The sequence below is a fragment of the Psittacula echo genome, assembly GCF_963264785.1.
Source record: "Psittacula echo genome assembly, chromosome: 2".
Classification (NCBI taxonomy): domain Eukaryota; kingdom Metazoa; phylum Chordata; class Aves; order Psittaciformes; family Psittacidae; genus Psittacula; species Psittacula echo.
In genome coordinates this window covers 6,595,139-6,622,249 of record NC_137737.1, presented here as the reverse complement: position 1 = coordinate 6,622,249, position 27,111 = coordinate 6,595,139, and the positions used below count along the sequence as shown (strand labels likewise).

At 39.6% G+C, this 27,111-nt stretch overlaps 1 protein-coding gene across 1 annotated transcript; it reads right to left on the bottom strand.

Annotated features, from left to right (window-relative positions):
* Positions 1 to 435: 435 nt before the first annotated feature.
* MRPL3 (mitochondrial ribosomal protein L3) lies at positions 436 to 27,111 on the bottom strand. The gene is made up of 10 exons (XM_080610874.1): positions 26,992 to 27,111; positions 25,155 to 25,333; positions 24,088 to 24,179; positions 23,174 to 23,272; positions 19,440 to 19,539; positions 17,640 to 17,700; positions 11,558 to 11,666; positions 9,455 to 9,532; positions 8,624 to 8,701; positions 436 to 1,031 (listed from the first exon to the last, which is right to left on the bottom strand). Exons 1-10 carry the CDS (start codon positions 27,087 to 27,089, stop codon positions 882 to 884), a joined length of 1,044 nt encoding a protein of 347 aa, XP_080467000.1. The 5' UTR covers positions 27,090 to 27,111; the 3' UTR covers positions 436 to 881.

Genomic DNA, 27,111 nt, shown 5'->3' with positions numbered 1-27,111 from the left:
TGGGAAGTGAGCAACTACACAGTACTTAGTTGCCAGTTGGGATTAACCACAATTAATCAGTGGGATAGAAGAAAACAAGCATTATCATAAAGACAAACAAGAATGCAAATATGGAGACAAGTGTAGATGTGGAGATCTCTCACTAGAGAGCATGCAAGGGATCCTCTGTGAAGGTCAGAACAAGCCATGGCCACTGCAGTCTTCATGCTGCTTTGTTACTGACCACTTCTCATCCAAACATCCCCTCACCACACACAGTGCCAGATCCCTCTGAAGAGACAGACAGCAGCTGACATCATCTTTCCTCTAGAAAATCCACGTTAAACTCAATAGAACACTAAACCAAAGGGAGTGAAAGAGCTCAGGTGTAAAGAAGGAAACAAACCAAGCTCACACTGCTACAGAGCAACACATTTCATATGTTTTATTTTGGACTGTTCTTCATAATTTTGTTTGATTTCCTCCCCCTCCCCAGATGCCAAGGCAGATTTGGAAGGTTTTTTGAGTGATCAGAGTTGGCCAGAATACTTTCCACAAAAGAGAAAACAAAAGAGAAACCGAGCTTGTAGCATTCAGAAAACTCAATGGAACCATCTTCAGAACAGCCCTTTTCAGTGAAGTGGAAGTTTTCACAGCCTGAGACAGAGGACAAAAGATCACTGAAGACCACTTTTTGGTGTGCTTTATAACCTACCCCTCAGACTCTCCTGCTGCTTTAAATACAGGTTCAAAATTGACAGTGGTGAATCTTATTATCTGACCAAAATGGCAAGAAGGTGTTCAAGTCAGTTAGCCAAATTGCAATTCAGAGGTTTACTTTTATACAGCACTGCAAAGTTCATGATAGTAACAGAAATATGTTTTCAAATACATAAAGAACGTTACGCATATGTGATAGATGGATCCTTGAACTGGAAAACCTCCTCATCATACAGGTCTTCTGGCAGTTCTTCATCTCCATCAGCAAAAAACGTGGGGAACGGAGGGTTTTTATTGTGGTCCTTGCAAGTAGGCAATTTGCTGTCTCTGACCTAAAAAGCAGAAGGGGAAGGGTAAGGTTCACAGAAGACCTTCAAGAAGTGATACACTGGAAAGCAAAGAAATCATTTGCATGCATCAGAAAAAACATCCAAAAGCATTCACATTACTCTTGTTTAGATGAAGAATTCCAGGTATTATCATCAGTTACTTTAGCACCAACCCCAGCTATTGAATGTAACATTACCTGTCATGGAGAAGTTTTCAAAAACCCAGCAAAAATACCCCACAAAAAACCCAAGGAGACTTTATCAGTATGATAAATTTATCATGACTGTGACAGAATCAAAGCCTACCCTCATGAATTCATTGCTCAATATTTTAAAGTATTATTAATACAAATGTGTGTAAGGATGGCTCATTTAAACTGTTTCTATGCCCCAGTTCTTTACTGCATGACCTACCAAGTGACATTATACAGTGTAATCACCTCTTCTACAACCAAAACATGCTTTTGATATTTACAATACAAACTATGGCAATGAATTTTGCAGAGATAAGTGCATGTGCTGTATTCAGTCCCTCTGGCTACTGCAGAGTTGAGCATTTGAACTTCTATCACCCAGGAATCAGTACCCAAGTTTGTCGACCACGAGGCTTTCAGAAAGTTAATTTCCAAGAACTGTAGAGCCACAGAGAAATCCCTTTCCCTTCCTGACCTCTTTATATGGGGAGAGATTTAAAACCTAGCCCCTGAAACTCCAATCTCTGAAGAAAATGAGGAGCTGGAATTATCAGCCAAAAGCAGTTTGGGAGAAGATAGAAAGCCAGTATCTCTGCAGAAAAAGAGCCACCGATTCTCAGGCGATGGGATTTTATTTAATATTAAATTCTTCATTTCTCTATTATTGTTACATGCGATCTTCCTCCTGAGCTGTAATAATCCCTTTCAGCCCCTATATTCAACTGGATTAAAAAAGAAAGTACAAATAGACTAGACCAAATTTCAGTATAGAGAAGATAAGCTCTCCCTCTTATTTTTGTGGTGAGCTTCTAAAGAACAGGAAGCTTGTTCTTACTCAGCTGCACACAAACCTCACATAGGACAATTGTGATTTACACCAGAAATTAAATAAAACAAGTTTATGCCCACTGAACGTTCTGACAGCACGACATTTACCAAATTCACATCTGCTATTACTTGAGCCTTTCCCAAAGTCCATGAGGATTCCTACAGATGAAGTGCACAATAAATCTGACTTAAACTCTAGCTTCTGGAAAACTTGTTTTGCTTGTTTGTTAGGTTTTTCTCTCCTGAGGAATTCCAGTTTCCTAAGTGCAGGCTTAATAAACAGAAGAAAACCTTTTGCTAGGAAAGAGGGGGCGAAAGGCTCAACGTGCTGTACTGGTTAAGACGGCTACCTAGTTTTTCAAGTAGACATGGTCTAGCGTGAGGCGTCCCTGCCCATGGCAGGGGGTTGGAACTGATGATCTTAAGGTCCTTTCCAACCCAAGCCATTCTAGGACTCCTCCTTGAGCAGACACCTCCATCGGAACAGCATTCTCTATAGATTTTTAAACTGCCCTGCAGAACTACTGAAGTACCTGTACAGCAACTTATACTATCTATCGACATGGAATAAATGAGACTGAGGTCCAAGTCCAAAGACCTTTACTGCAACAGCCCCAGCAGCAGTGAGTTCAGAGGAAAGCCTGTCAGACAGCATCAACAGCGTCAGCTCAGCTGCTGAGGCTGAGAAGTCATCCTTCCCTTTCCATACATTGCTGCTGTTTCTTCTACTCCATGAAAACATGCTTTAATGACTTCACCAGTTACATATTATTCCCCTTGCTCCTTTCTTTTTTATTCCCTAATCCTATTACACATCAAACCCCTTCTTTGCCAACAATAAAAACCCCCATGGTCTCTACACAAGTTACAATAACATTAGGAAGATTATTTCTGATGACATATCACACATATCTTACTAAAATGTATTTCGTGGCTACTGTTTTATTATTTTGGATTATTCTCATCATTAGACAATGTGTGCTGTTACATACACACTGTGTCATTACAGGCAGTTTTGGACACCAAGAAAACGAAAGGAATTTAAATGTCTGTTTTCCTATCTTTTCCCTTTTTTTCCCCCCTCTTTTCCTAGAAAAAAATCAACTCCTTATCACAGGGCTTAGGAGTGACACATCTGCACTTAACTGAAAGCGAACCCAACAGTCTAACCTTAGTCCTGCATTAGTTCTATCTAAATAAATGTAAGATTTCTGGTCAGCTCTAACACTGTATTTTACATATTAATGTCGAGTGGCACTTTGAAGATAGTGCCTCTTGTGTGATAAGGAGAATTCTTAAAGTAGTTTTAAGATCCATATGGAACATTTTGAACAGACCATTGTTTCAGAGGAGTACAATACTGTTCATTTTGCCCCTTCGAAACTCCTCGAAGGGCTGGCAGATCCCAGAAGTACAAGCCACATCTAATGTTAAAATGCTTTTATTCTCAGTTGTTCTTTCTTTTGATTGGCATAATTGGCAAAGTATTTCTTTTGACTGGCAAAAAGTCCTGCTCTTTTTCCATCATCTCCTACATTCACTGCTTCCAAATGCAATTTAAGTTTGACTCCTGGAGCACCATCTCGGAGCACCGCTATCAAACTGAACGGACATACCTCCTCCTCCCAAGTTTCAAAAGCTGTTAGACAGGTATTATTATTCCCATCAAAATGAAGAACTACATTTCATTTTACACCTGAAAGCACCAACCATCAACTTAAAACATGCTGTAATTTATCTGCCTTCTCAAGAGAATTACTGAATGATTCCCTTTGCATTTGTGAAGGGTGCAGTACACCAAAGGTCTCCTGGAGGTATTTCCTCAGATTCCTGCACAATCATTTCACAGTATGATAAAGGGGTTACATAGTATGCAGCAGCAGTTACATTTGCCTACAGAAGCATGTACACAGACAAGAAGCACGTGTGATCCAGCACATCTCTTCCTGTTTTCCCAGTAACTTTCTGGGAGCATTTCTAATAAAGGAGTACATTTTAATGCTCCATGTTACTAAAATCCAGTGAATTTAGCTCTCACCCATAGAAGGAGTTAGGCCAAGAGCCCAACTGGTTATTACATTCCATAAAAGCATTCAACGTAACATAATCACTGCGCTTGCTCAACTTCTGTATTAATGCTCCTATATACTATAGTAAACTATACTACAAATAGGCGGTATATATATTACTATATATACACTACAGTCTATTTTCTGTGAAGTTTTTATATTAAGAAAAAAACCAGACAAAACTGAAATTGGAGCTGCTTGGGATTTTGCCACTAAATCTTTAAAACCATCATAAAAGGTTCTGTAGACAATTAGTACACTATAAATTAAGAATATGCATAGCCCATATATCGACAGCATAACAGTTAGTATAAATGAATACGGATTCAGCCATCAGTTCCCACAACACACGTAATACGGTCATAAACACACATTAAAACTTGATGTGTAAGTCAGAAGTCACATTTACAGCTTAAAATAGCTTCAGGCTGTGTTAGCAGCCATAGCAAAGGCGGCAAGTTGTGTGATAAACAGGAAAATGTGTTTAAATATAGAGAATGTTAGAAATCACCTCCTCAGGTGTTATACATTATCTAGCGCAGCTTTTCTGCTATTTTTGAAGATACATAGAAAACTGAATCCAAGAATTCTATTCGATTCTGATCAGCCTTAAAGAAACAAACAAAAACTCCACACAACTCCATTAGGGTGCCCAAGGTATAAAATCACAGAATCACAGAATGGTTTGGGTTGGAAAGGATCTTAAGCTCATCCAGTTCCAACTCCCTGCCATGGGCAGGGACATCTCACCCTAAACCGTGTCACCCAAGGCTCTGTCCAACCTGGCCTTGAACACTGCCAGGGATGGAGCATTCAGCACTTCCTGAGCAACCTGTGCCAGTGCCTCACCACCCAAAGGAAAGGGACAGGGAAACATGGAAGAAGTGAAGGCATCACACTAGTCCTGCATGTCCTCACAATCTGAGCGCAGCACATGCAAAGGGAAGACTGCCGAAAGTTACCAGCTCAAGCAGAATACTATACTAAAGCAACAGTGTACTTCAAGTTTAACTCAATTCTAGCCTAGAAAAAGGTCAGCTCAGTAGCTGACTTGCTAAGCAACATCTATGGGTTACAAGTTCTGCCAGAATTTCTGCTTTCTCTACAAGTGATATATTCAAAGTGATTGACATTGAATGTCCTAAGAAAATCAGGTGCCTTAAAATTAAGATAGGTATAAAACATTACCAAAGATAAACTATAGCATCCTGAATTATAAAACATCACATTCTAGCATCCCCTCCATTATAAACAATCTACTTGAAAAGGGAATTAGTCTTGTGCTTCTCAGGCTGACAGCAAAGAGAACTTTTTGGTAATATACCTGGGAGAGAAACTCAAAAGCCATAAGCTTCCAAAAGAAAAATTATCTGCCTTTTCCCTAAAGGATCCACACCACAGATGGCAACTACAGGCCCTGATCTAAGATACGCCAGGAGAAACAGGTATTATTACCTGAGGCAGGCTATCTTGATAGGCACAACATGCTGATTTTCACATGCTTACTCTGTGATGTTACTTTTACAACAGAAAACTTCTGTACACCCTAGCAGACCGCTAAAGTTTCTTCAATTTTATTAGACCTCATCAATGAGAAAGATTTCCATGCTAAAGTAAGCTTTTTCCATTAGTTTTCCAGTTGGTTAGAAGCATTACTTATGTCAGTGATTTACGTGCATGCTTCAGTGTGCAGCACAAATGAAACCTGATTTCCAATTAAACCCGGAATCCATCAATCCTACTATTCTGCACTTTTATACTGCCGAAAATGAAACTTGACAAATTGAAGTGCTTCATCTCCGTGTGCATACAGTGCTGATGCACTGAGTTTCCAAAAATACATAACATACAAAATAAATGCATGCTTTAAGGTGCACTGTGGTTTTAATGGTTACCAAGCAACACCAAGTGGGTACTGAACATAAATGCTTTCCTTTTAAGAGACACACAAAAAGTATTATGAGATATCCCACTTTTAGAGCTCAAAGACAGATCCAAATACTCTAGACATTAGTCCTACCTAATTACAGACATGTATTTAGTGAAATGAACAGTAATTATGAATGGCAATATCCCATAATTTCTCTCCCCAAATAAAGACCCAAATATCCAACCATGTATAGAAAGTCAAAGTCTAGATGCAAACTAGAAAACAGCCTGGAAGAAAGGCATAAAACAAGCTAAAATCACCCCATATGAGTGCAGCAAGATTAAATGGAGAAAGAAAACCCAGCCATGGAAGTTTGGGTCTGCAGCACTTCGGTCAACATCTTTCCAATATTGTATTATGTCAAAAGAGCTCTAAGGGACAAAATCCCTCATTCTTCCCATGGATCCTCAACCCTCATTAATTAAATTAGCTGCAACTCTGAAATCCATATGCCAAAACACACACTTGAAGATACTTTGGCTTCTAAATTGTAGATAACTATGATGTGAAACATGTTCAAATACAGGCACTTACAAATATAATTAATACAGATTCTGTATCTTGTAGACAACATGTTAAGGGATCAGTAAAGCAGTCAGAAAAGTGCCTTCTACCACTTAGTTAATACTGATGGATTAAGTTTACCTGGAATAAAACCCCAAACAACAAAGGCATTTTTAACTTTTGGTCTTGGGATAAAGTTCCAATCATCATCCATGGTGAGTGAATCCAACAGAAATCACTGCTGGACATGAAAAGCACTTAAAGGGTATGCAGTAGACTGCCATGGCAATTAATGTCCATTATCCTCTTCACATCACAGATCTCAACATGGTTGTTTGACTGTGTATGCTCAGATGGCTTGGACCAGCAATCTCATCTTAACAAGGCAGTACTGCTGCCTAAAGGACTTCTTCAAGCTAACAGCAAGACTGCCAGCAGAACAAACACAGTAAATACAAGGTGTTCAGGGGGATGCTTTCCAGCCTAGGCAAGAGTAATGTTTGAGTGAAGAAAAACAGAAAGTGGAAGAAAAGGGTGGAAGTTACCCGATCATGAGAAAAAGCGTGCAACACTTCCAGTAGGTTCTTTTCCAAGAGGAAGTGTGCAGTGTCCGATCAGCAAGGGGACACTGATTTCAATAAATCTTCATGGTGTATTTAAGAACGTGCAGTATTAGCACACGCAGGTTTGCTTTTAAAAACAGTTTATAATACATAATATTATATAATACATATTTTATAATATAATTATAATAAATATTAATATATAATTATAGTTTAATAATAAGGTATTTTATTATATAATTATATTATTATAAATTATAATATTATTTATAGAATACATAATATAATATTTGTTTTCTTAATTCACTTTAAACCAGAAATCAAAAGATGAGAGTAGTTCGCATGAAAGTTATGAGCTGGTAGAAGTAAGTACTGTATTCAGAGGCTTAATGGCTTCATAAAGTGGTGTATCTTTGCAGGGAAGACGCCCGAGGCATATACATGCAGTCACCACTGAACCACGTAAGCATGGATTTTAACAGCACAACCAGGAAAAAAAGATGCACAAGCTTTTGCAACAATTAGCTCTTGCTTAAAAGTACTATTAAGATAAAAGAATAAAGTCTGAGTATCAAATGTTACTAATTTTTTCAGCTAGATTATGTTGCCTGTATAAGTAACATTGCAATTTAAAAGAAACACCCTACAACAAAATCAGTTAATTAAAACTCAGACTAATATATAGCAACCAGATTGATGGCTCAGGATTAGATAAAACATTTAGAACACAGTTAAGAAAAGGTCATTCAGTCCAATATACAGATGAAAAGCCAATAAAAACTACAGTCTTAATTCATGTCACTGATGTCAAGTCCAGTAACTTTCCTAAAGGTATCCTGAAACCTACTTCTCCTGGACATCTGTTAACTCATTTGCACTGTCTTGGGAGAGAAATGTGTAATGCAATCTCCAGGCTTGGGCTGGACATTACAATCAAAGTAGTTTAGAGATACCTCACTCAGACAAAAAAGCCCTCGTTTCCAGTGGGAGGAACACAATGATAACTGTTTTACACACAGAAAAAGGAACTTTATCTGAAAATTTGCTTTACTTAGTGCCCAGTAACCGTGGAGTTCAGCTTCATAACTAGAAAGTACATAACAGAAAAATGGATGCCCATAGTAAAAATATGTCAAGAACATAATAAACCAGTTGAAAACATATGAGCTTGATGAACTCTGTAATCTCACTATTGACTCAGGCTAGTGTTAAAAGGGAATGGACCTAGCCTTGAAACACTTAGCACAGGATTACAGCGACTGTGCTGCTTTAACATACACTATGTGGGTGCACAACCCCAGTGCAAAGCTAAGAACTAAGGGATTTAGAGTAGAGTGGTTACTCACTGTCTCCTTTAGAGAACTGACCCTACTGCCCTTTAATTCAATAGTACAAGATGAGATTCTGAAGAAATGAAGATTGCATTCAACCAGTGTTCGTTTTGCCATAAAAGCTGTAGAGAGCTTACAAGTCACCAACACCAGTAAGTTGAAAAGAGGAAACATACCTTCACCAGACAACTCTTGTGGCCTGGAACAGACCCATTTACATAAATAATGTCATGTTTGGTGTTGATTCTCCACACCTAGGAAAGAAAAAGCAGACATTGAGCTTACTTGTTTTAGATATTCCCAGTTTTTCAAACAATAGCCCTGCAAAGCATAAACTGATTAACTGGAGGTGGCAGTGTGGGCAAGAGGAATATTCTGTACATGCCTAAGCTTGCTACAGAATTCAGTCAGATGCTACTCTGACTGCACAGCTTTCTAATGCAGGAGTCTATTAAAGGGCTTGTGATCAGGCTGTATTTGGCCAAGCAGCTCTTTGTTCAGCTTAATATCAACCAAGCACCCACGTTTTCCCTGTAACAGCAACAGCAGAACATTTTTTAGTAAACTAGAGGTTACCATGCTTTTTGTGCAAAACTACAGAGGCTGCCTTCAGAGACAGAGAATAGTAGGTGTAAAAGCCCAAGAACTGCTGCAGCAATGTACACATCAGAATCTGGACAGACTGAAAGTGAAGACCATGAAAAAGTTAGGACTTCGAACAACTCAGACTTGGGTTAGGAATGAACAAGTGGAACAGGCATGAAAACAGTCACCAAAAGTCTGATTGTTTTCCCACTTGAAAGGCAGAAGTCAAGGGATACAGTGGAAAACAGCACAACAGATGTGGTGGTACCACCTGAAATCCCAGTTCTCAAGATACCCATATGCAAACAAAGTTGGATTCTGACAGGAATGACAGGCAGTACACCAACACAAGGCTACATGGCTAAGTCCACTTCCTGGCAATGCAACCAGCTTATACACATTCTAGTATACTCAGAACTCACCTTTAATCCCAGAGATGTCCTATAGATGTTACCCATTTTACCAGGCATTTTCTTTCCACGATAAACTTTGGCAGCTTTCTAGATAAAAACAGGACCCCAAAAAAATTAATGTAACTGCAAGAGGTACACTTAAAAACTCAAAGAGGAGCACCAAAGAAAATCTACTGGTATTTCCAATGCTGAAAATATATACTATTGAAAGTATCTACTATTGACAAGCATTTAATACTATTGACTAGTATTTAAATACCTCCTACTGGAGGTTAGATATTACTCTATATGTCGTCCGAAATACTTTACCTCAATCATAAAATTGCCATAAATACTGTTGTATCAACAAAGGAATTCTAGTTTTGCTTAATACTGTGTATAGATTCAGAGCAAAATTGACACAAACCACTCACCTATAGCACAGATTGCAGCAAATGGAAATTTGTTTAAACCACTTGTGGATGCTACCAACACAGCTTCAGAGCACTCCTGCCCTGGGAGGCTGCCAAAATGAAGACAATACTGCAGCTTCCCCCCTCTCCCTAACCCAAGATAAAGGGGGACCTTATCACTCTCTACAACTGCCTGACAGGAGGATGGAGTGAGGTGGGGTCATCCTCTGCTCCCAAGGAACAAGGGACAGAACAAGAGGAAACGGCCTCAAGCTGCCCCAGGGCAGGTTTAGATGGAGCTGAGGAACAATTCCTTCCCCAGAGGGTGCTCAGGCATTGGAACAGGCTGCCCAGGGCAGGGCTGCAGTCACCGTCCCTGCAAGTGTTCACACACCGTGGAGACGAGGCCTCAGTGCCATGGGTTGGTGGTGGCCTTGGCAGTGCTGGGGAATGGTTGGACTGGATGAGCTTAAAGGGCTTTTCCAACCCGGTTGATTCTGTGATTCTCTCAATTTTACACTGATGTAAACCAGATTTTATTTTAAAAGCATGTATTTTTGAGAACAGGGTTTTTAATTACATTCCTTCCTATTGCTTAGTTCCTGTATCCCTTTTTTTTGGCTGGGCATAACTCAGTAAACAAAGGTGGAAAAACAAAGGCAATTCATCCATCATACCTATTCCCAATATTATTCCCAATTCGAGACACTTAGTGAAATTACATCCAGCATTACTGCTTAGGAAAGTTTAATTTAAAGAAAAGTAAAGAAGGGTTGTCTCGTAAAGATGAACACCATCTGCTAAGCCCAAAAAGTGTTCTATGTTCAAATATTTATATTCTTCAGCCTTCAGAGATAACAGTGCCAAGGTATAGAATTCATTTTCCAGTAGAAATGAAGGACTATAAATCAGTAGTTTATGCTTTCACAGTCTCAATTACTCTAACTTCATTTTCTGGTGCCTTTTTGCTTTTACTATTCTCTTGAGCATTATTAATAATACTCATTTAATTTTTATGTTGATTTCTCTAAGAAAAGTACAGACATTTCAAGTTCAGTGCTGTGACTCAGTTGGTCTTAATGCTGTATAACAAAGCCAGCTTGCAAAAATCCCTCTTAGTTCAGCCTAAATATTGTGCAACTTCTAAAGTGACAAAGTTTCAAATGAATCTGTTCCAAAGAGCTTTTAAACTAGCATTATTTATAGTTTCAAACCTAACAATGTTACTTTGTACTCCACTTAAAAAATACTTAGAAATCAACAAACTATTTTGGTAATCTAAGAGTTCATTGATCAGCTATACAAGCTATTCAAGGTGATAAAAGCAATCTTCGAGGTTCCGAAGAATAGTACCATATCTGCAGTATTAAATAACATTTAAATCCTTGCCAATCTATAAATGCTGTGATAAAAGATTCTGAGAACATTTGTTGAATGATTAAGACTATTTCTCTCAGTTATACTACAAAATACCACAACTTGCTCAGTTAAATTAGTTTTGCTCGCTTATCAGCAATATAGAATACTCATAAATCAAAGCGTAAGAGAATAGCTATCTGCACTGCTCATTTTACAGGTTCCTGTACTTCCTTCGGAAGAGCTAGGATCCTCTACTACCAGAGAGTAGATGGTAACAGCTAACTATTGTGAAACTGTTTGTTTTTTGTAAGGACTTCTAAAAACACTGAAGAATGTTGAAACAGGAAATAAGAATCCTTACATTGGTAGATATTGCTCCAGGACGTCTGTGAGTTTTTGTCTGGCCGTGGCTTGCAGGTTGACCTTTAAATCCCCATCTTTTCATGACACCTTGAAATCCTTTCCCAATTCTGAAAAGAAAAATCATTAAGAAACAAACCTGGGTTAGTCAGACTTCAGGTTTCCAGCAATAGCATTCATTTCAGTCAGGCTCATGATCTTTTTACCTTTGCAAAGCCCAGAAGAGAGAACAATATATTAAATAAAACTGTATTTTATACCATAACCATGTTCTAGTGCAATAATTAAAACTTGCTTTACAGAATAAGAAGCACTAGAAGACAGTCAAATAGGTAAAAAGTCTAACATAAAGTGCTCCTTGCTGTGACAGTCCTTAATCATGGTACTGCAGTGAAGCCTTCACCAACTGAACACCAGAGCTAACAAACAAAAGCTCAACCAAAACACCTGAATAAAAAGCAACTGTACAATAACACATATGAAAACTTACATCAAGAGAGGAAAGAGATGCCTGCTTAGATTAGCACAAAAATAAACCAAGGAACATTTGTTTTCCACACTATAATACACTAACCGCTTGAAAACAGTTTTGTGTGTAGTGAAAATATTTAGCTCTAGTGATCTGTACTCATCTGACAAATAAGGTCTCAACCACCACAACAAATAAAGCAGATTTCCAGAGTCCATTCCTGAATCACTGAGGCACATGATGGTATTACTGGCTTTGGAGTTTTCAGCTTACTGCAGTGACAGACTCAATAGGAAAAATTGCCCCACTACTGCATAAAAGAAAAGCCGATTAAAGGGTGCATTTAAACTGGCATTATCCCTTTCCAAAAGGAAAAGCCAGTCCACAGGGTTTATGGCCGTACTGATTTATTTTATTAGTTTCACAAAATGATCCTTTTCCTCCAATTTCTAGAAATCCTTTCTCTGCTAATGCACTTTGCAATGTCCTAGTCCTATTAGTTAAAGCATTAGGACCTCCCAGCTGCATATGAGCAGGCATAGAGCACTGTATATAGGGGCTACATTTTGCTTAGTCCTCTGAACAGAAAAGCACTACCATTAAAAACTGGAATAAATATACAAATGTGGAAAACAGCAACATTCACAAAATCTGGATTCTCTCCTCTTTCACTTGAGGAATTCTCCTCTGATTGCTTACCTAGCTACCCAGAGCAAGTCAAAATACAGTCAAACCAGCCACAAAAAGGAAAGACTCTCTAAAGCCACAGAAACATAAGAAAACAAGACTTGTACAACAACGGTGTCTGTCTCTTGGGTTTCCTCTTCCCTGCTCAGAATCCAGTGGTCAATTCCAGTTAAACTTGACACAGAAGACGTGTAATTGTTTAAAATAAACATTACTGGCAAAAAAGCCCTGAATATTTTTGCTCCTTTCCTACAACTAAGGAAATGCTAAATCGTGATTAAAGTAGCAACACACTCATTTGGCTTGCCAGGTGGCCATTCATGCATATGGTTGCCACCAGCAAGAGAGTCCTTCCAGGACAACAGATGGTGGTGCAACATCAGGATACGGAGAGGGTCAGGGCTATGCAAGGGAGCTGAAGGTTTCTGTGGGAGGGAGGACCTGGGTTGCCCAGGTTCAGGAACACAAGACAGAAGTCTAAAGGACACAATGCTCTGTTAATCAGTTTCTCATGCATCAACTTATATTAAAAGCTTACAGTGATGAATAGGGTAGTTGTAAAGAAAAAAAAAAAGGTTTAAAAAATACTTGTGCTTTCAGCCATAGCACTGCCAACCTCTGGTATTTTCAGACAACATGAAGGTTTGTCAAAGTGGGATCTTAATCCATAACCAGATATTAAACACAATTAATATCACAATTAATACACTGAAGCATACTGAAGTAGAATGTTTATCATCCTGCTTATACTTGCAATTTCTTGCTAAAACATCTTCTGCCTGTTGTCCTGGCTTGAATCAAGGACTACGTATTTTTGTTCTGACAATGGTAACATTAAACACCATAATCTGAACAAAAACCACATGCACAAGACCTATCTTTATTAGACTTGATACGTACAATGTCACTGTTCTTCACTACATAGAATTTACTCACTTATTAAGCTTCACTGAAGCTTGATTACCTGAGTCCCAGGAAGAAGCCACAGGCAGCAATGATGAGATGCAAAACTAAGACACACAAATGTTAAATGAAAAGAATCTTTCTCTAGAATAAAAAATAGAGTTTAATTACACACAGTTGTTCTAATCTGACCTGCAAGAAAGCAGCTGTTCAGGTCAAGCACCTAATTTCGTATAAAACCTCATTTTCCAGGTTTGATATACGTAAAATGCCAGTACCTAATACGACAACTTTCATTTAGAAAGCTACTGGAATAAAGAACTCTAATTAAGCAACAATTTAGTGTGCTGCTAACTCTTCAAACCTGGCTAATTTAGAAGACAATTACTCAGATGCTGTAGAGGAAAAGGATTCCAACTACTTTGCCAAATAACTTCAGACAACTGCAGAGCGTACTTTTAAGCTCAGATTACACTGTTAACCAAAGCTTAAATGAACCATAAACACACCCGAATCACCACTTCATTCTGGCACATTTCAAACAAAACTGTTGGCTTTTTCTTTGGAGTGACAAAATTTCTGAGGTCCTGAAATGTCCATGAAACTGGTTGTGAAGTGGCAGGAAAAGGAGGTATAACACAACTCCATCTCCATACCCTGCTGGGCTACTGCTTAACGCATGGTCCCACCTTTCCCCATCCCCACGGTTTGGATATCTTTCTACTGGTGCAGAAGTTCACTCAGCCAATCAGCAAGCCAGGGCATGCAACTGATCCAGCTGAAAACTAATCCAGTGAAGAACATGGATAACTCACACAGGTCCTCATGCAATTCAGGATGCCAGTACCAGCAACAGAAGGTGGATGGGAACTCTGTGGGAGCAAGCACCACCTCCCCTTTGGGCAGCAGCCTCTACTATGCCAGCTTAGAGAGGTCACAGAAGCACAGTCTGTGAGAGAAGTGTTTCTGAACAGTGCCCAAAGCATATCAGGGTTAAGCAGGATCATCAGGCCACAGGAATTCTGAAGTTTACTGCTGTCCCAAAAAACGCACCAAGCCTTTCCACAATTTTGAAACAGATCTCTGAAGCGCCAAAGAAAAGCCTTGTCATTACAGACTGCTATACAACATAAGGACTGAACTTTTACACTGCTGAAAGTAAGTGCTAAGGAAAAAAAACCCAGCACTAAAGAAGACTGACAGCATGCAGATGCACTGCCTACTGTCAGTGCTCTAAAAGCTACTCTTTATTGTGCTGAACAAGTTATGAGATTTCAAATAAAACTGCTTACATCTTTAGCCTTCCTGGTTTTGTGAAAGTGGTTTTCTTCACACAGGTAAATAAATCAAAGCATTTCAAAAGCCTTAGACTAAAACTTCTGCAAGGAAAGTTTAAAAGCAGACAGTCATAATAAATAACCACCCTAAACTTCAGTAACCAAAACAAGATGCTAACCAAGACTTCTGAGATGTAGTGCAAGTATTTTGTTGAAGCTACAATAACTGAGAAAAGCTTGCTCATATTTAAGGAGAGTATTTTTGCTTTACATTTTGGCATAAGGAAGCACGCAAAATGATATCTTCCTCATCGGAATCATTAGGAGTGGGTTAAAAAAGAAAAAATCCTTTATATTCCACTCTATTACCTCCTCCTTATGGTGACATCAGTTTTCTTTCTTTCCCTTTTAAAGGAATAATTAGAATTGATAATGCTGTTTTCAACAGCACTGCTAGTTTCACCTATATGATTTCAAACATTGCACATCAGTGATTCCTCCAGTAAAACAAAATTACTGACAATCTTAAATATGTAAAGTACATGTTCACGTAAAGACATTCCTAAAAGCTTTACTAGCAGTGACAGGAAGTTTTAGGAATTATATCTTTTAAGTCCATAATGGTTTGAATCAAGAAAATGGACACTGCTGGAGGAAGGAAAGGAAGTCAAACTCTGCTTCCTACTGTAACCAGTATTACATCCTTAAGCACCTTTTCAAAATGCCCCTATATCTTAGGAGCTTTCACTTCTGAAAACAGGATTTAGAAACTAAGATACAAAGGGTTATTTCAGTCTGTGGACCAAAGCTCCCCAGGCTCCCTCTTTGTTCAGGAGGGAGAAGCTGGCTCCTCTTGAGGGGGGGGTTCAAAACACAAGTCTAATGTGAAGCACATTCTCATTTTTCCCTCACAGTGCAACCCAATTGCATTCTCAAGATAACTTCTTTTGCCCTTCACTGAAGGTTTCTTGGATATTTCTGAGAATTGTGAAATCTGTACAGAAATGTATTAAAATAATTTAATTCCTGCCCAAGAGTTAAAGGAATATGCTAAATGCAGCATTCTAGACAAGTAGAAATTAAGAAGAAACATGAAAAGCAGAAACCAGAAAGTGAGTAAGTCACAGAAAAAGGTTTAAAACCACACAGATATAGAAGACTGGAATGACTGCACATTCATATTGACAGTAGCCTATAATAAAAAAGGAAATAAAAAGATCTTTCTCTTTAGCTATAGAATGTTCTCCTTCACCTGTACAGGAGGATGACATGTAATATGCTACCAAAATCAGCAGAACAGACACAAAGCTAATTTCTCAAATGGGATCATATAAATATCTAAAGAAAACAGATTAGAGATACCGAATTACAAGATAGGATGGATTCACTCAACACTCCTAAGAGCCCAGGCTATTTTTAGGTTGCTGGTATTTTCAAATACATATAGCAAAATACAAGTAAGTACCCTGTGGCTGCTTACCCGTATCTTTTACATTGCTGAAAACCCCCTTTCCTAGTTCTTGAAATGCTTCTAGAAAAACAAAGCTTTTCCTCATTAACAAAGCGTGACATTTAATTTACATGGAATGGCTGTATTCCTAATGACACAGTGCTTCGCTTTGCAAACAAGCTATTGTCTCATACAGGCTGCTCGCTGAATGCAATTTAGAAGAAGAATGAATAATATACCAGATTTAATTATTACATAAGGAAGTTTGACACAGAAAAGTACTAATTCCAGTCAACTTCTCTGCTTCTTTTCCTCAAGAGGGTGCCCTCATAGGTGTAGCTGTATTAGAACCTACTCTTGGCTACACTGACGTGGTTAGTTTCCCCATACACACAAAGCCCTATGAGTAATAGTAGACATTTGTAAGTATTACACACACGTAAAACAATTACAATGGACGGTATTTCAACAAGGCCAGTTGGGTATTATCTCCATTACACAAAAAATACAACATAAAATGGAAAACATTATTTCTGTAACACAACACAGTAAAAATACACTTCACTGAAATACAGAGCAGTGGAAATCATGGACATAATAGAAGAGGCATGACTAGTCTTTGCTGCAAGATGCCAGTTTTCCCTTTGACACCCTTTACCACTTGCGCTCTAATTTGGCATTTGCATTGGTCTGAGAGGAAATCATTCCTCCCACGTTAAAGACCATTAGCTATTGCTGGCAAGGAGATGAGCTGGAAAATGAGAGAAAACAAAAAGAGGAATTTGACAGCTCTGTTGTCCTGCTAAATGCATTCAACTATCTTTTTGCTTTTCTTTCAGTCCACATGACACCTCTTTTGCATCTCTTCACCAAATCAAAATTAAGCAGCCTTTCTGAAAACTGATGTCTTTCAGCATTTATTCCCCACTTCCGCATCCCCACACATGCTGCCTTATACACCGTTTTGCCCATGCTAACCTTGAGGACTTCTTTCTCAGCTGTTTGTCAAGCCCTTCCATGCTAATTGTGTATGTGCACCAGACAGCACATGCGGAACCACAGCCCTTACAGTATTATTTGTTTACCTACCATGTTCAAAAGTGAGCCTCAGCAGAGAAAGAGAATTTGATATTTGTGACCCAGTGACTGAATGGAACTTCTATTTCCAGACCCTAGCCTTGCAACTGTATTTCAGCTTTTGTGAGCCAGGAGTTCAAGCCAAAGTAGAGGGAGGAAAAAGCATTCAACCAGTTTATTTGAAAGATGAACGGTACATGTAAAATCGTGAGGAACCTACGTTTTTGCAGTTACATCCACGAACTGCCCTGGGCGGAAGTGCGCGGCATACAAAGGAGTACCTTCAAAAGAAGAGGAGAGACCATGTTCAACCAACTGCTGAAATCCTCAAACCACTCCCCAGTCACTACCATCCAGGACAATTACAGTCACAGGAAAGGAAACAAAACTTTGGTTTTATTCACATATTATTTGTTCTTCTTTATAAACCTCACTGACTACACCAGATGCTCTGTAGTCACTACTTAAGCATGTTTCTCAGTTCCTAGCCCAACTTCAGATGAGTAGGAAGGAAGGGTTGGAGCTTTACTCATATGTTGCGCTTTAGATCGATTGAGACAAAGCCCCAAATGCTTAATTAGTTAGGACTCCAAATAAACCAACTTGGCAAGAAAACAGAACATGCTCCACTTAACAACTATTAGCACTTTACAAGGTGTTGAGAGTGCAGCAGAAGTACAGCTTCATCCACTGGGGAATTACCTACACACTAACCTTTAGAAGAACTAGTGCTACAGCAAGTCAGTGACTGCAATTCCATTCATTCCCCTAAGTGCCTGTAGTATCAATGTTTTAATTTTAATTAGAGATTTGTCTTCAGCAATTTCTTTTACCCAAGTGCATTATTCTTTTATTAGCAGCTTAAAAAAAAACCCATCCAGGATTGATAACATATTTCATTAGATTTCATGAACTTTAATCTGAAGATCCATGCAGCTGCATCTTTAACAGTTTCCAGCCTGTTTTAAGTCAACTAAAACCAATTTCTTCATGTTCACACCCACTGTCATGCTGTTTACAAATCTATATGAATACAAACTGAAATGATGTAAACCGCTCCTAAGTCTCAAGCATAAAAATCCTCATCTAATTTCATGTTCTATTCATATGACCCATACACAGCTGGGGTAAGATGTCTGTCAACTGACAGAAAATTACGTATATGAACATTGTTTAGCACAAAATATAGACACTGCAAAATCAGTTTACTGAAAACTTGGAATTCTGCTTTATTCCAAGGTTTTCCTTCCATTTATCAGTCCGGAATTTCTCTTCATGTCAGATTTGGTTTCTATCAGATACAGCACTATCTTAAAAAGGTCTTGGAAAAAACCTTCCCTAATGGCAAATAAAGATGTAACACATCAGAATTTCCTACCATACACAGTTGATGGAAAAAATACCTGTAATTTTCAGAAAGCACAAAACGAAAGCAACCTAAATACACCCGCTAACAAAACCTTAAACACATAAACTTTCCAGTAAATCTCCAAACTTCTAGCATTCATTTTCAGTGAGAACATTTGTTGTAACATGTTTTAATGTGTTTTACTTGGCAAGCTGTCAGAAAAATGCCATATATGACAGCCATAAGACTTACTTCTGAAGGCACAAGAAGGAACAAACCTCAAACTGTTAATTTAGGCTCCTGAGAAACATTACCACAAAATTCTCGGTACCCCTCTCCTAAGGAAAATCAAGAGAACTTCCTGTAAATGTATTCATACTTATCCCAGTCAAGGTTACAAACATTTATTTCTTAACTCAAGGTTCATATTAACTAACTTAGATCAGACTTGTTTTCTAATTAATGGAAACGTAATACCCAGAAGAAAGAAAAACTCTTACTTCTCATCGCCTAGAAAGTAAAGCCCATGTTTTAGCTTTCCCTAAGAAAAAGGTTTGCTCAAAGAAATAAGAATTTTAGCAAAACGAAATACACAGCAGACCTTGGCCCAGGTCTACCAGCGGCAGACTGTAAATCATTATGGATGTAATGTAAGGAGCTCAAAAAGATTACCTGGTTTAATGATGGCATCATCTGTTACATTAAATACTGACACTTTCTGCTTCCGTGGTACTCCAGCTTCTTTAAAAATTTCCATTGTAGCCTCTGATTTCTGTAGCAAGGAGCAGCCATAAAGAATAAGTGATCTTAAAATACCCACCGATTCCTGTCAACTAATTATGCTACACCTACCTTGTATAAACAAGAGATACATGAAGATTTTTAAGATCAGAAAAGGGAAATCAACCATTTAGAACACACATAACACATTACTGCTTTTAATAACCTTCCAAGCATTGTGCAGTCATTTAAAAGTGTCTTCTCTTTTCCTAAGCTTCTAGTGACTTAAGTCCCATGCCACCATAAACCTAATTTATTGGATTTAACTAACGAAACCACAGAAATACAGCCTGGTCTTGGAGAAACTTCATGAAACGCTTCACTTTCCACAGAATACTCTTGAAAGAAAAATGAAGAATGTGTTTCTGATTCATGTATTTTTAAGATATGCAAGATATACTCAGAAACTACTGCTGACTTACTGATAGGGAACTCTTCCTGTTAGAGGAGTCTGACAAAGTTAAAAGTGCTTAAAATTGTTCTCAGCTCTTTTTAACATGCCAACTCACAGAACAGCTGACAACTGAGACGATACCAAGTAATGCAAACAGTGATGCAGGAAAACTATGGCCACAGGAAAACAATGCAGCTCATGTTTCTTCACATGAATTGTTCTAGAAAGCAATTTAAGCACCTGACAGTCCTGTCACACTTGGAGAGTCACACCCCTGAGGTTCACTTCTCGGCAGTTCTGTGCAGTTCTCTCTCTCAGAAATAATCATGTGTATGTTCAGACAAAACACTGTTAATAACTTTAAAATGGTTTATTTTGAATGTCTGCATGTTGCTCTTCCTTTTGGTTTTAAAAATCTGTTAGAAAGTGTTAGGAGAACAGAGGAGAATGTGAAGAATGAGAGCGCAAGATGATGATCTCTGCCTTAGACACAAAGCAGAAATTCTAACTTCATGAAGCTGCCCTTATGTGAGAAGAGTGTGGATGCAAAGTCTTTGAGAGTGAAAAGATTCTTTTGACTGATTTGTTAACTTGAGTTCATAGCACAAAGCACTTCAAATACCTTTTTAAAAAGAAAAGTCATCAACTAAATACATCTCCCCTAAGACCACAAAAATTTGAGGCACCAATGGAGAACTGTATTAAACTGCAGTACCATATGTAAGAATGAAAAAGAAACAAATCCCCTTTCTACTAACTGCCTGCATATCAAGCCTTTACTTCCACTGCTATGTAGAACTGCTGCCTTAGGTGACAGCCAGGGGAGCTCTGTCCCCAGTACAGTTGTCTGGAAAGAGCTACCACAGTTGAGGAAAAGCATAGTGAAAGGTAGAAATCACATCTCAGGAGTCCTACTACAGCCTTGCACTGTTTTACTTCAACAACAAGCTACCTTCAAACAGTCAAGTCAGAGAGATGGATTTCTACACACAAAACACTGCAGTCTATACAAAGCCTTCCTAAAAAGCAACACTGAAGAGGAGAACACCCAGGGAATTCTCAAATGTTCTTATTCTTAAAAATACCAACAATATCTTCCAGTATTACAGGAAAATGATGGCTATGCCCTCACTTAAGGGAAGCATATCAAATATTTTTGACAAAAAAAAAAATTGTTAGGACACTGACAGAACTGCATTTAAAAAATCATGAAAAATCTGTTCACTTTTAATAACCTGACATTCAGCAAGCTGAACAGGGAAAAAGAATCTTGCTAAAAATGCAATACCCCTTCATAACTTTTTAAACAGTTTGAGACTCAGAAGGAATGCATGAAACTCTTTGTTAGTAAAATTACTGAGAGAATCATTAGATTGAATTCATCAGAAATCAGTAATTGTGAGGAATCTCAGGAAGACAGATGTTTCTATGAGGAATTAACAGAAGCTAAGCTGCTTATGCTCTTACAATACAGTATCATTCAGCTTCCTTTTCATTCTCACTTTCAGACACTTCAGAGGAAAAGAAACACATAAAAAGACATATAAACATAGGAGAGCAATGATTCAAACCTGCAGCTAAAACACAGAAAGAAATGATTTGTTAGTACCTTAACAAGTAAAACTGGCAAGCCAAATTTCTTCTTCTAACGTCTCTAGTTTATACAATGATGACAATAACAATAATAATACAGAGCTCAGTCTTAGGCCAGGTCCTCACCACAGATTGATCTAAGGATATTTAATTAATCTCTTTATCAAAATGAGTCTAAGCTCAACCAAATCAATAGGAGCTAACTTGGGAAAAGTTACATCCAAGAGAGTCTTTAACTTAATTCAAACTATTTAAAAATCCTTGATTTGACTTTTTAGGTAGCTTGGCTTTGAAGAATTTTCTTAGTTTATAAGAGCTGTGTAGCTAGAAATTTTCTATATATCTCCTTGCTTGCTGCACATTTTTACTCTGACAACATATTGAAACACTGCTAACAAAGTCTTGATGAAAAGATCAGCTGCGAGGCATCCAATGTGCAAGATATAACTTGAAAACTATTGTTCACATGATTCTTGCATGTCTTAAACCAAGGTAAGAGGAAAGAAAAACAAAACAGCCATCACTTCTCCAGGAAAAATGTTACACTTGGAAAGTGGAAATGGACTGAAGTGAGGCTAGAAACCTGAAAAGTACAAGCAATGATGGTGAAACATGACATAAACCCACTGAATAGAAGATACCTTCAAATATAGGCCTGTTCAAAATCAGAATATACTATAAAAGCCAGCAGAGTTATCAGATGGAAAAAGCTCCTTCTTCCTCACCTCCACCAAAGCTAAAGCAAGTAACAGATTTATTTTGAGGTTCTGGGACAACACTGTTTGAAAAAGGGAAACACCATGTCCTGAAAAAGCCACAATCACCAACTTATCATGATTCCTATTTTTCACTCGCTAGATTAAACAAATGAGTGTCAGGATACTGCAGGAAGTGAAAAGTGGTATTTTACAGAAATAAGGGATCATAGAAAGTGCAATCCTTTGAGGGAAAGCTTTGTTCCTGCCTTGATCTATAATTTAGTTTTCCTCCTCAGGAATGACAGCTCTGCTAGACAACCTTAACCCCTGAAAGTGTCTGGGAACTCCACATCAGGCAATTGTGGTGTCTGAACAAGTGAGTGGTTTTGATACCACTGCTGATGAGCTACATTCATGAAGCTATCCTCCTGAAAATTTAAGTCTTAAACTATTCACCAGTAAAACTATAAGCAAATTGAACAACAAATCCATTGAAAAAAGAGTAAGCTAGAGAACAATGTCTTCTAAACAACCCATGAAGCAGGGTAAGTTTACAACAGGCCATCAAGGCAGGTACCTTGCAGTTCTTGTCTCATACTGCTTCCCAAAAGACATAGTGAACACACATGTTCCTACACCGCTGATGGCCCTTCAGACCCTTTCATCAGCATGGGATACCACACACCAAAGCGACTTCCTAAACCTACAGCCTTCCTAGACAACCAAGAGCCAAACTTTCAGGAAGCTCTTCTTGCTATTCTCTTACTCAAGAATTGACATTAAGGAAATGAGCAAGGGTGAATGTGACAGATGACCAATTCCAAAGCACGCATGTCTGCCACGTAACCTTCTGGAGAAATATACCTATGCTATTTTTGTACTGTAGTCACAACAGAAACAACTATTCTAATAAAGAAAGACACCCAAAGTGGTTCACTTACAGAAAAAGGAGATGCGTTTTTGCCTCCAACAATCAGCTGAGATGTTTTTTTACCCGACTCTTCTTTTGAAATGTATCTTAAAACATGACAATCTTGCACCTAAGGAAAAACAATATTTATTTGAGTATAAGCAGATGTGTATGCTTTGAGAACATAGTAAGAGATTATCAGAACAAGTGAAACTCAGTCAGTCTCTTGTTTTCATTTGTATCTATGTAACAGGAGATAGAGCCTACAGGCAGGGAAACATACCTTTTTACCAAAGGCATTCTTTTTCCAATCAATTAAAGGCTTATCTTACAAAAAAGCCCTGAGTATAATGCAAACTGTATGTTTATACATGCTCTAGAAATCAAATACACTTTTGCCTGCAAGATCTGCAAACCCCCTACTGCATGCAGGGGTAAGGCATACAGTAAGAACCCACATTTTTGACTCCTGCTTCTTTGCCTTGTAAACCTGACATCCTTCACAGCCATGGTCCATCTTATGGCAGCAACAGCTTCAACACATTGGTAGCTGCCACAGAATATGAAACAGCAGCTTCAGGGCTATAAAAGCTCAGAAACCAAGGTGGAACTAATCCTAAAGTGCCTGAAGGTGGCAAAATAAAAAAACCCAAGTTGAACTGGGGTAGTTAACGCTAGCTTTATGTTGCCTCCCATCTTCCCTCACCTGGGTAACCCTCACACACAGTCCTGCAGCACTTGAATAGCTGGGGCAGAAGGCAGACTGCTCTGGTGTTGGGCTATAAACAGAATAGGCATGGGGTGCATGTATGCAGAGTTGAAAGACATCTTTCCTTTCTTTAGGGATTTCCTACTCTGTACAAGTGATAAATCTCACTTTTGCCTGAAACTTCAGGTTAAGGATCCAAATACAGTGTAGGAGATGAAATTCATCATTTATTTCACCTTAAGTAGTGTGACAGCATGTTTTTTTCCTGACTTGGTCCATATTGGCATCATTCCCAGTTTTACTGCAATAACACCAACTCGGATGGAATCTGTAGATCAGAACAGAACATGGATGCACACTTAATATTTCAAAGAACCCATCTCATAACCTGAAAAATGCCATTAACTTTCCATCGCTCCTAAGAAGTTGAAGGAGAAAAAACATTGCTGACTCCCTTTGAGTAGGCTTGGAATAACCTGTTCATTGATTTTAATCCCACTCGCAGTAAAGTTCTATCTGGTCCAGTTGTGTTTGACAAAACATGAAGACTAGTTCCCCATTACAATTAGAACAAGCAATGCTTCAGATTAATTTGGGGCAGGGGGGAAGGAGTGTGTCTGGAAAATACAACACCCGTGTAGAATATTAGAGCCAAACTATTGAGAAGCTTACTGTAGGAGGTTCCTCCTACCCCAACCTTTGCATATATTTGGCACTGTAACTGTACAGCAAAGGCAACCTGTCAAGTCTGCAGCATGAAAAACAGAGCACAAGATGAAAAATAAATGCTTTAAGTCTGAAAAAATGCTCTTTGTTCCAGTTTCCTCTGTCACATCTGAGGATCTTCTTGTGGATCCGCAGACTGTCGGGTGGTTGTTTGGTGTCCAATGATGTGACTCTTCTGAAGGCTCAAAAACTTTCCATTATGTTCTAGTCCAACAGACTTTGAGATCACTGAATGGAAGTGGGGTGTACTATACACTACACCTTCAGAGTCCAGCAATACTTACAGGAACATTTTCAGCTTCATATACTTACATATACTTTGATGAACTCTTAGTTTATTATTGTGCAGCGGTGGGACTGGCCAGGTGCTGACTTGGACTAAAAGTGAAGCTCTTACAAGGTTCTTAAGGCTTTTTAGAGACCTGCTATATTACACTTACTTATTCACTAGGAGATGTATTGGATGATCGAGGTAAAAGCAAAAAGAATACAAGACACAATCCTGGCGTTACTGAATGCAACAACACAACAACAATTTCAGCAGGAGTTTGGTATTTCAGAAGGGATACTTTCTCACCTGGTTTCCACTCATTCACTGGCCACGGCTCATCTTTCAGAGGGCACAGCTTGCTGGCTGTCTGAGCTTTATATTCCTCCGCAGCTGACTTCCTGAGGAACTCGACATTCTCTTCAGAAAGATGCTCATGCCACCACGTTGCACTGTCAATGTGCCTGACTATAAGGCCCAGCTGCCCCCTTTCCAGTGGTGGGAAAAAGTGTTAAGTGTCTTATCAGTTCAAATAATGTCTCGTAACATGTATGCTCATAATGTAATACATACCTCACATCATAACGTAATATAGTATGCAGTCATGAAGACCCAAATTATACTAGCATGCTATTCAACCACCATCACTCAAACCGACCACCACCCAACACCTAATTCTTTGTCATTCTCTCATCTAACTTTTAAAGTATTCGGAAATACGCCAAAAGGGAGAAAGCAACACCAGATCAAACAATCACTACTTCTATGAAAAATAAAAGCCAGATTCATGAATGAAGACATAGCAGTGGGTGTCGTGTACTTCAGCTTCAGCAAAGCTTTCAACAGAGTCTCCTGCGGCATCCTTCTATCCAAGCTGGGATGTCATGGCACAGATGGGTGGGCAAAAAGCTGGCTGGATCATCAGGCTGAATGAGTCAAGGTTTGCAGTCTACAAGAAAGCCAGTTACAAGTTCCTCAAGAGTCTATTCAGAGACTTGTCCTGTTCAATACCTTTATCAGGGACCTGTCAGAGGGGATGGGTGCACCTTTCATAAGTTTGCAAATAAAACTGAGGAGCTGATAATGCCCAAGGGCACCCCCCTGCCAGTCAAAGGGCCAAGCCAACAAGGAACCTGATGAGATTCACAAAGCAGAAAAGCAAAGTCCCACACGTGGGATGGAATAGCCTCTTGCAAAACTACAGGCTACGACTTCAGCACGGCTGCTCCCCAGTCAGGCAACGAACCTGGGAGCCCTGGGGAACGCAAAGAAGTAAAGAAGGAGCCAGCAGGCTCCAGGCAGCAACAAAGACCAACAGCAGCCTGAGCTGCATCAACAGAAGCATGGTCAGGAGATGAAGGGGCAGTTACCACTCTAACTTCAGCACTGCAAGTAGGCCACATCAGCGATGCTAATCCCAGTACAACAGGGAGGTTTAAAAACGAGCGAGTCCAGCAGTGGTGCACAAACATACAGGGGCTGGAGCACCTGCCCTACGAGGAGGTCGGAGGTAACTGGGCTTGCTTAGTCTGGAGAAGAGGAAGCTTAGGGGGACCTGACAACAGCTTCTGAATACCTATGAGAAGGTTACTGATAAGACAGAGCCAGGCCACGTTTACCAAGGTGTAAGCCAGGAGAATGCAAGAACTGGAATACACTAAAAAAGGAGTGTAAACCCACTGATTTTACATGCACTGCTGAACAGCTCACTGTCCTGTTATGACTGCTGTGAGGGCTCAGGAAAGCTCGAGTGCTCCCCAGCGCTCTGCAGGTACAACAAGACAGTGTGTTTAGCCACACAGTCAGTGGGCACACGAGGCTAGCTGGAAGCGCAGGCCAAGGTGAGTCAAAACACGGAAGGTCAAGTCGCTCACTGTGAAGCCAAGGTGCTTTGGCTGCAAACCTGCGTGTCCCGCCACAGCAGGCTGCGGGTACGACCAAGGCTTGAGCGCCCCAGCAGTGCACCGGGGCCCTGCCACCACGCTGCACCCACCGGCGGGGACCGCCGCATCGGCCGCCGAGGGGAAAGACCCGCCGAGGTGTCCCTCACCCCGGGGCTGCGACAGAGGCCGAGCCCCTTCTTCCGGCACCCTCCGCCCCCTTCCTCCGCAGCAGCCCCGTTCCCCTCCCTTTCCCTCTCCGCTACCTGCCACCGAGCGCCCCCGCCGCCGCCCGCAGCGGCCTCCCCGGCGCTGCCGCCCACAGCCAGCCCCCGAGCCGGCCCAGCAGCGCCCAGCCCGCCATGCCGCTGCCGGCTTCCGGCGCC

Coding starts and splice junctions, on each gene's coding strand:
- MRPL3 (XM_080610874.1), bottom strand. CDS start 27,089: ATGGCGGGCTGGGCGCTGCTGGGCCGGCTCGGGGGCTGGCTGTGGGCG. Junction 19,540..23,173: donor AAAACGCATCTCCTTTTTCT/GTAAGTGAACCA, acceptor TCCTTGCTACAG/AAATCAGAGGCTACAATGGA. Junction 1,032..8,623: donor ACAAGAGTTGTCTGGTGAAG/GTATGTTTCCTC, acceptor TCTGCTTTTTAG/GTCAGAGACAGCAAATTGCC.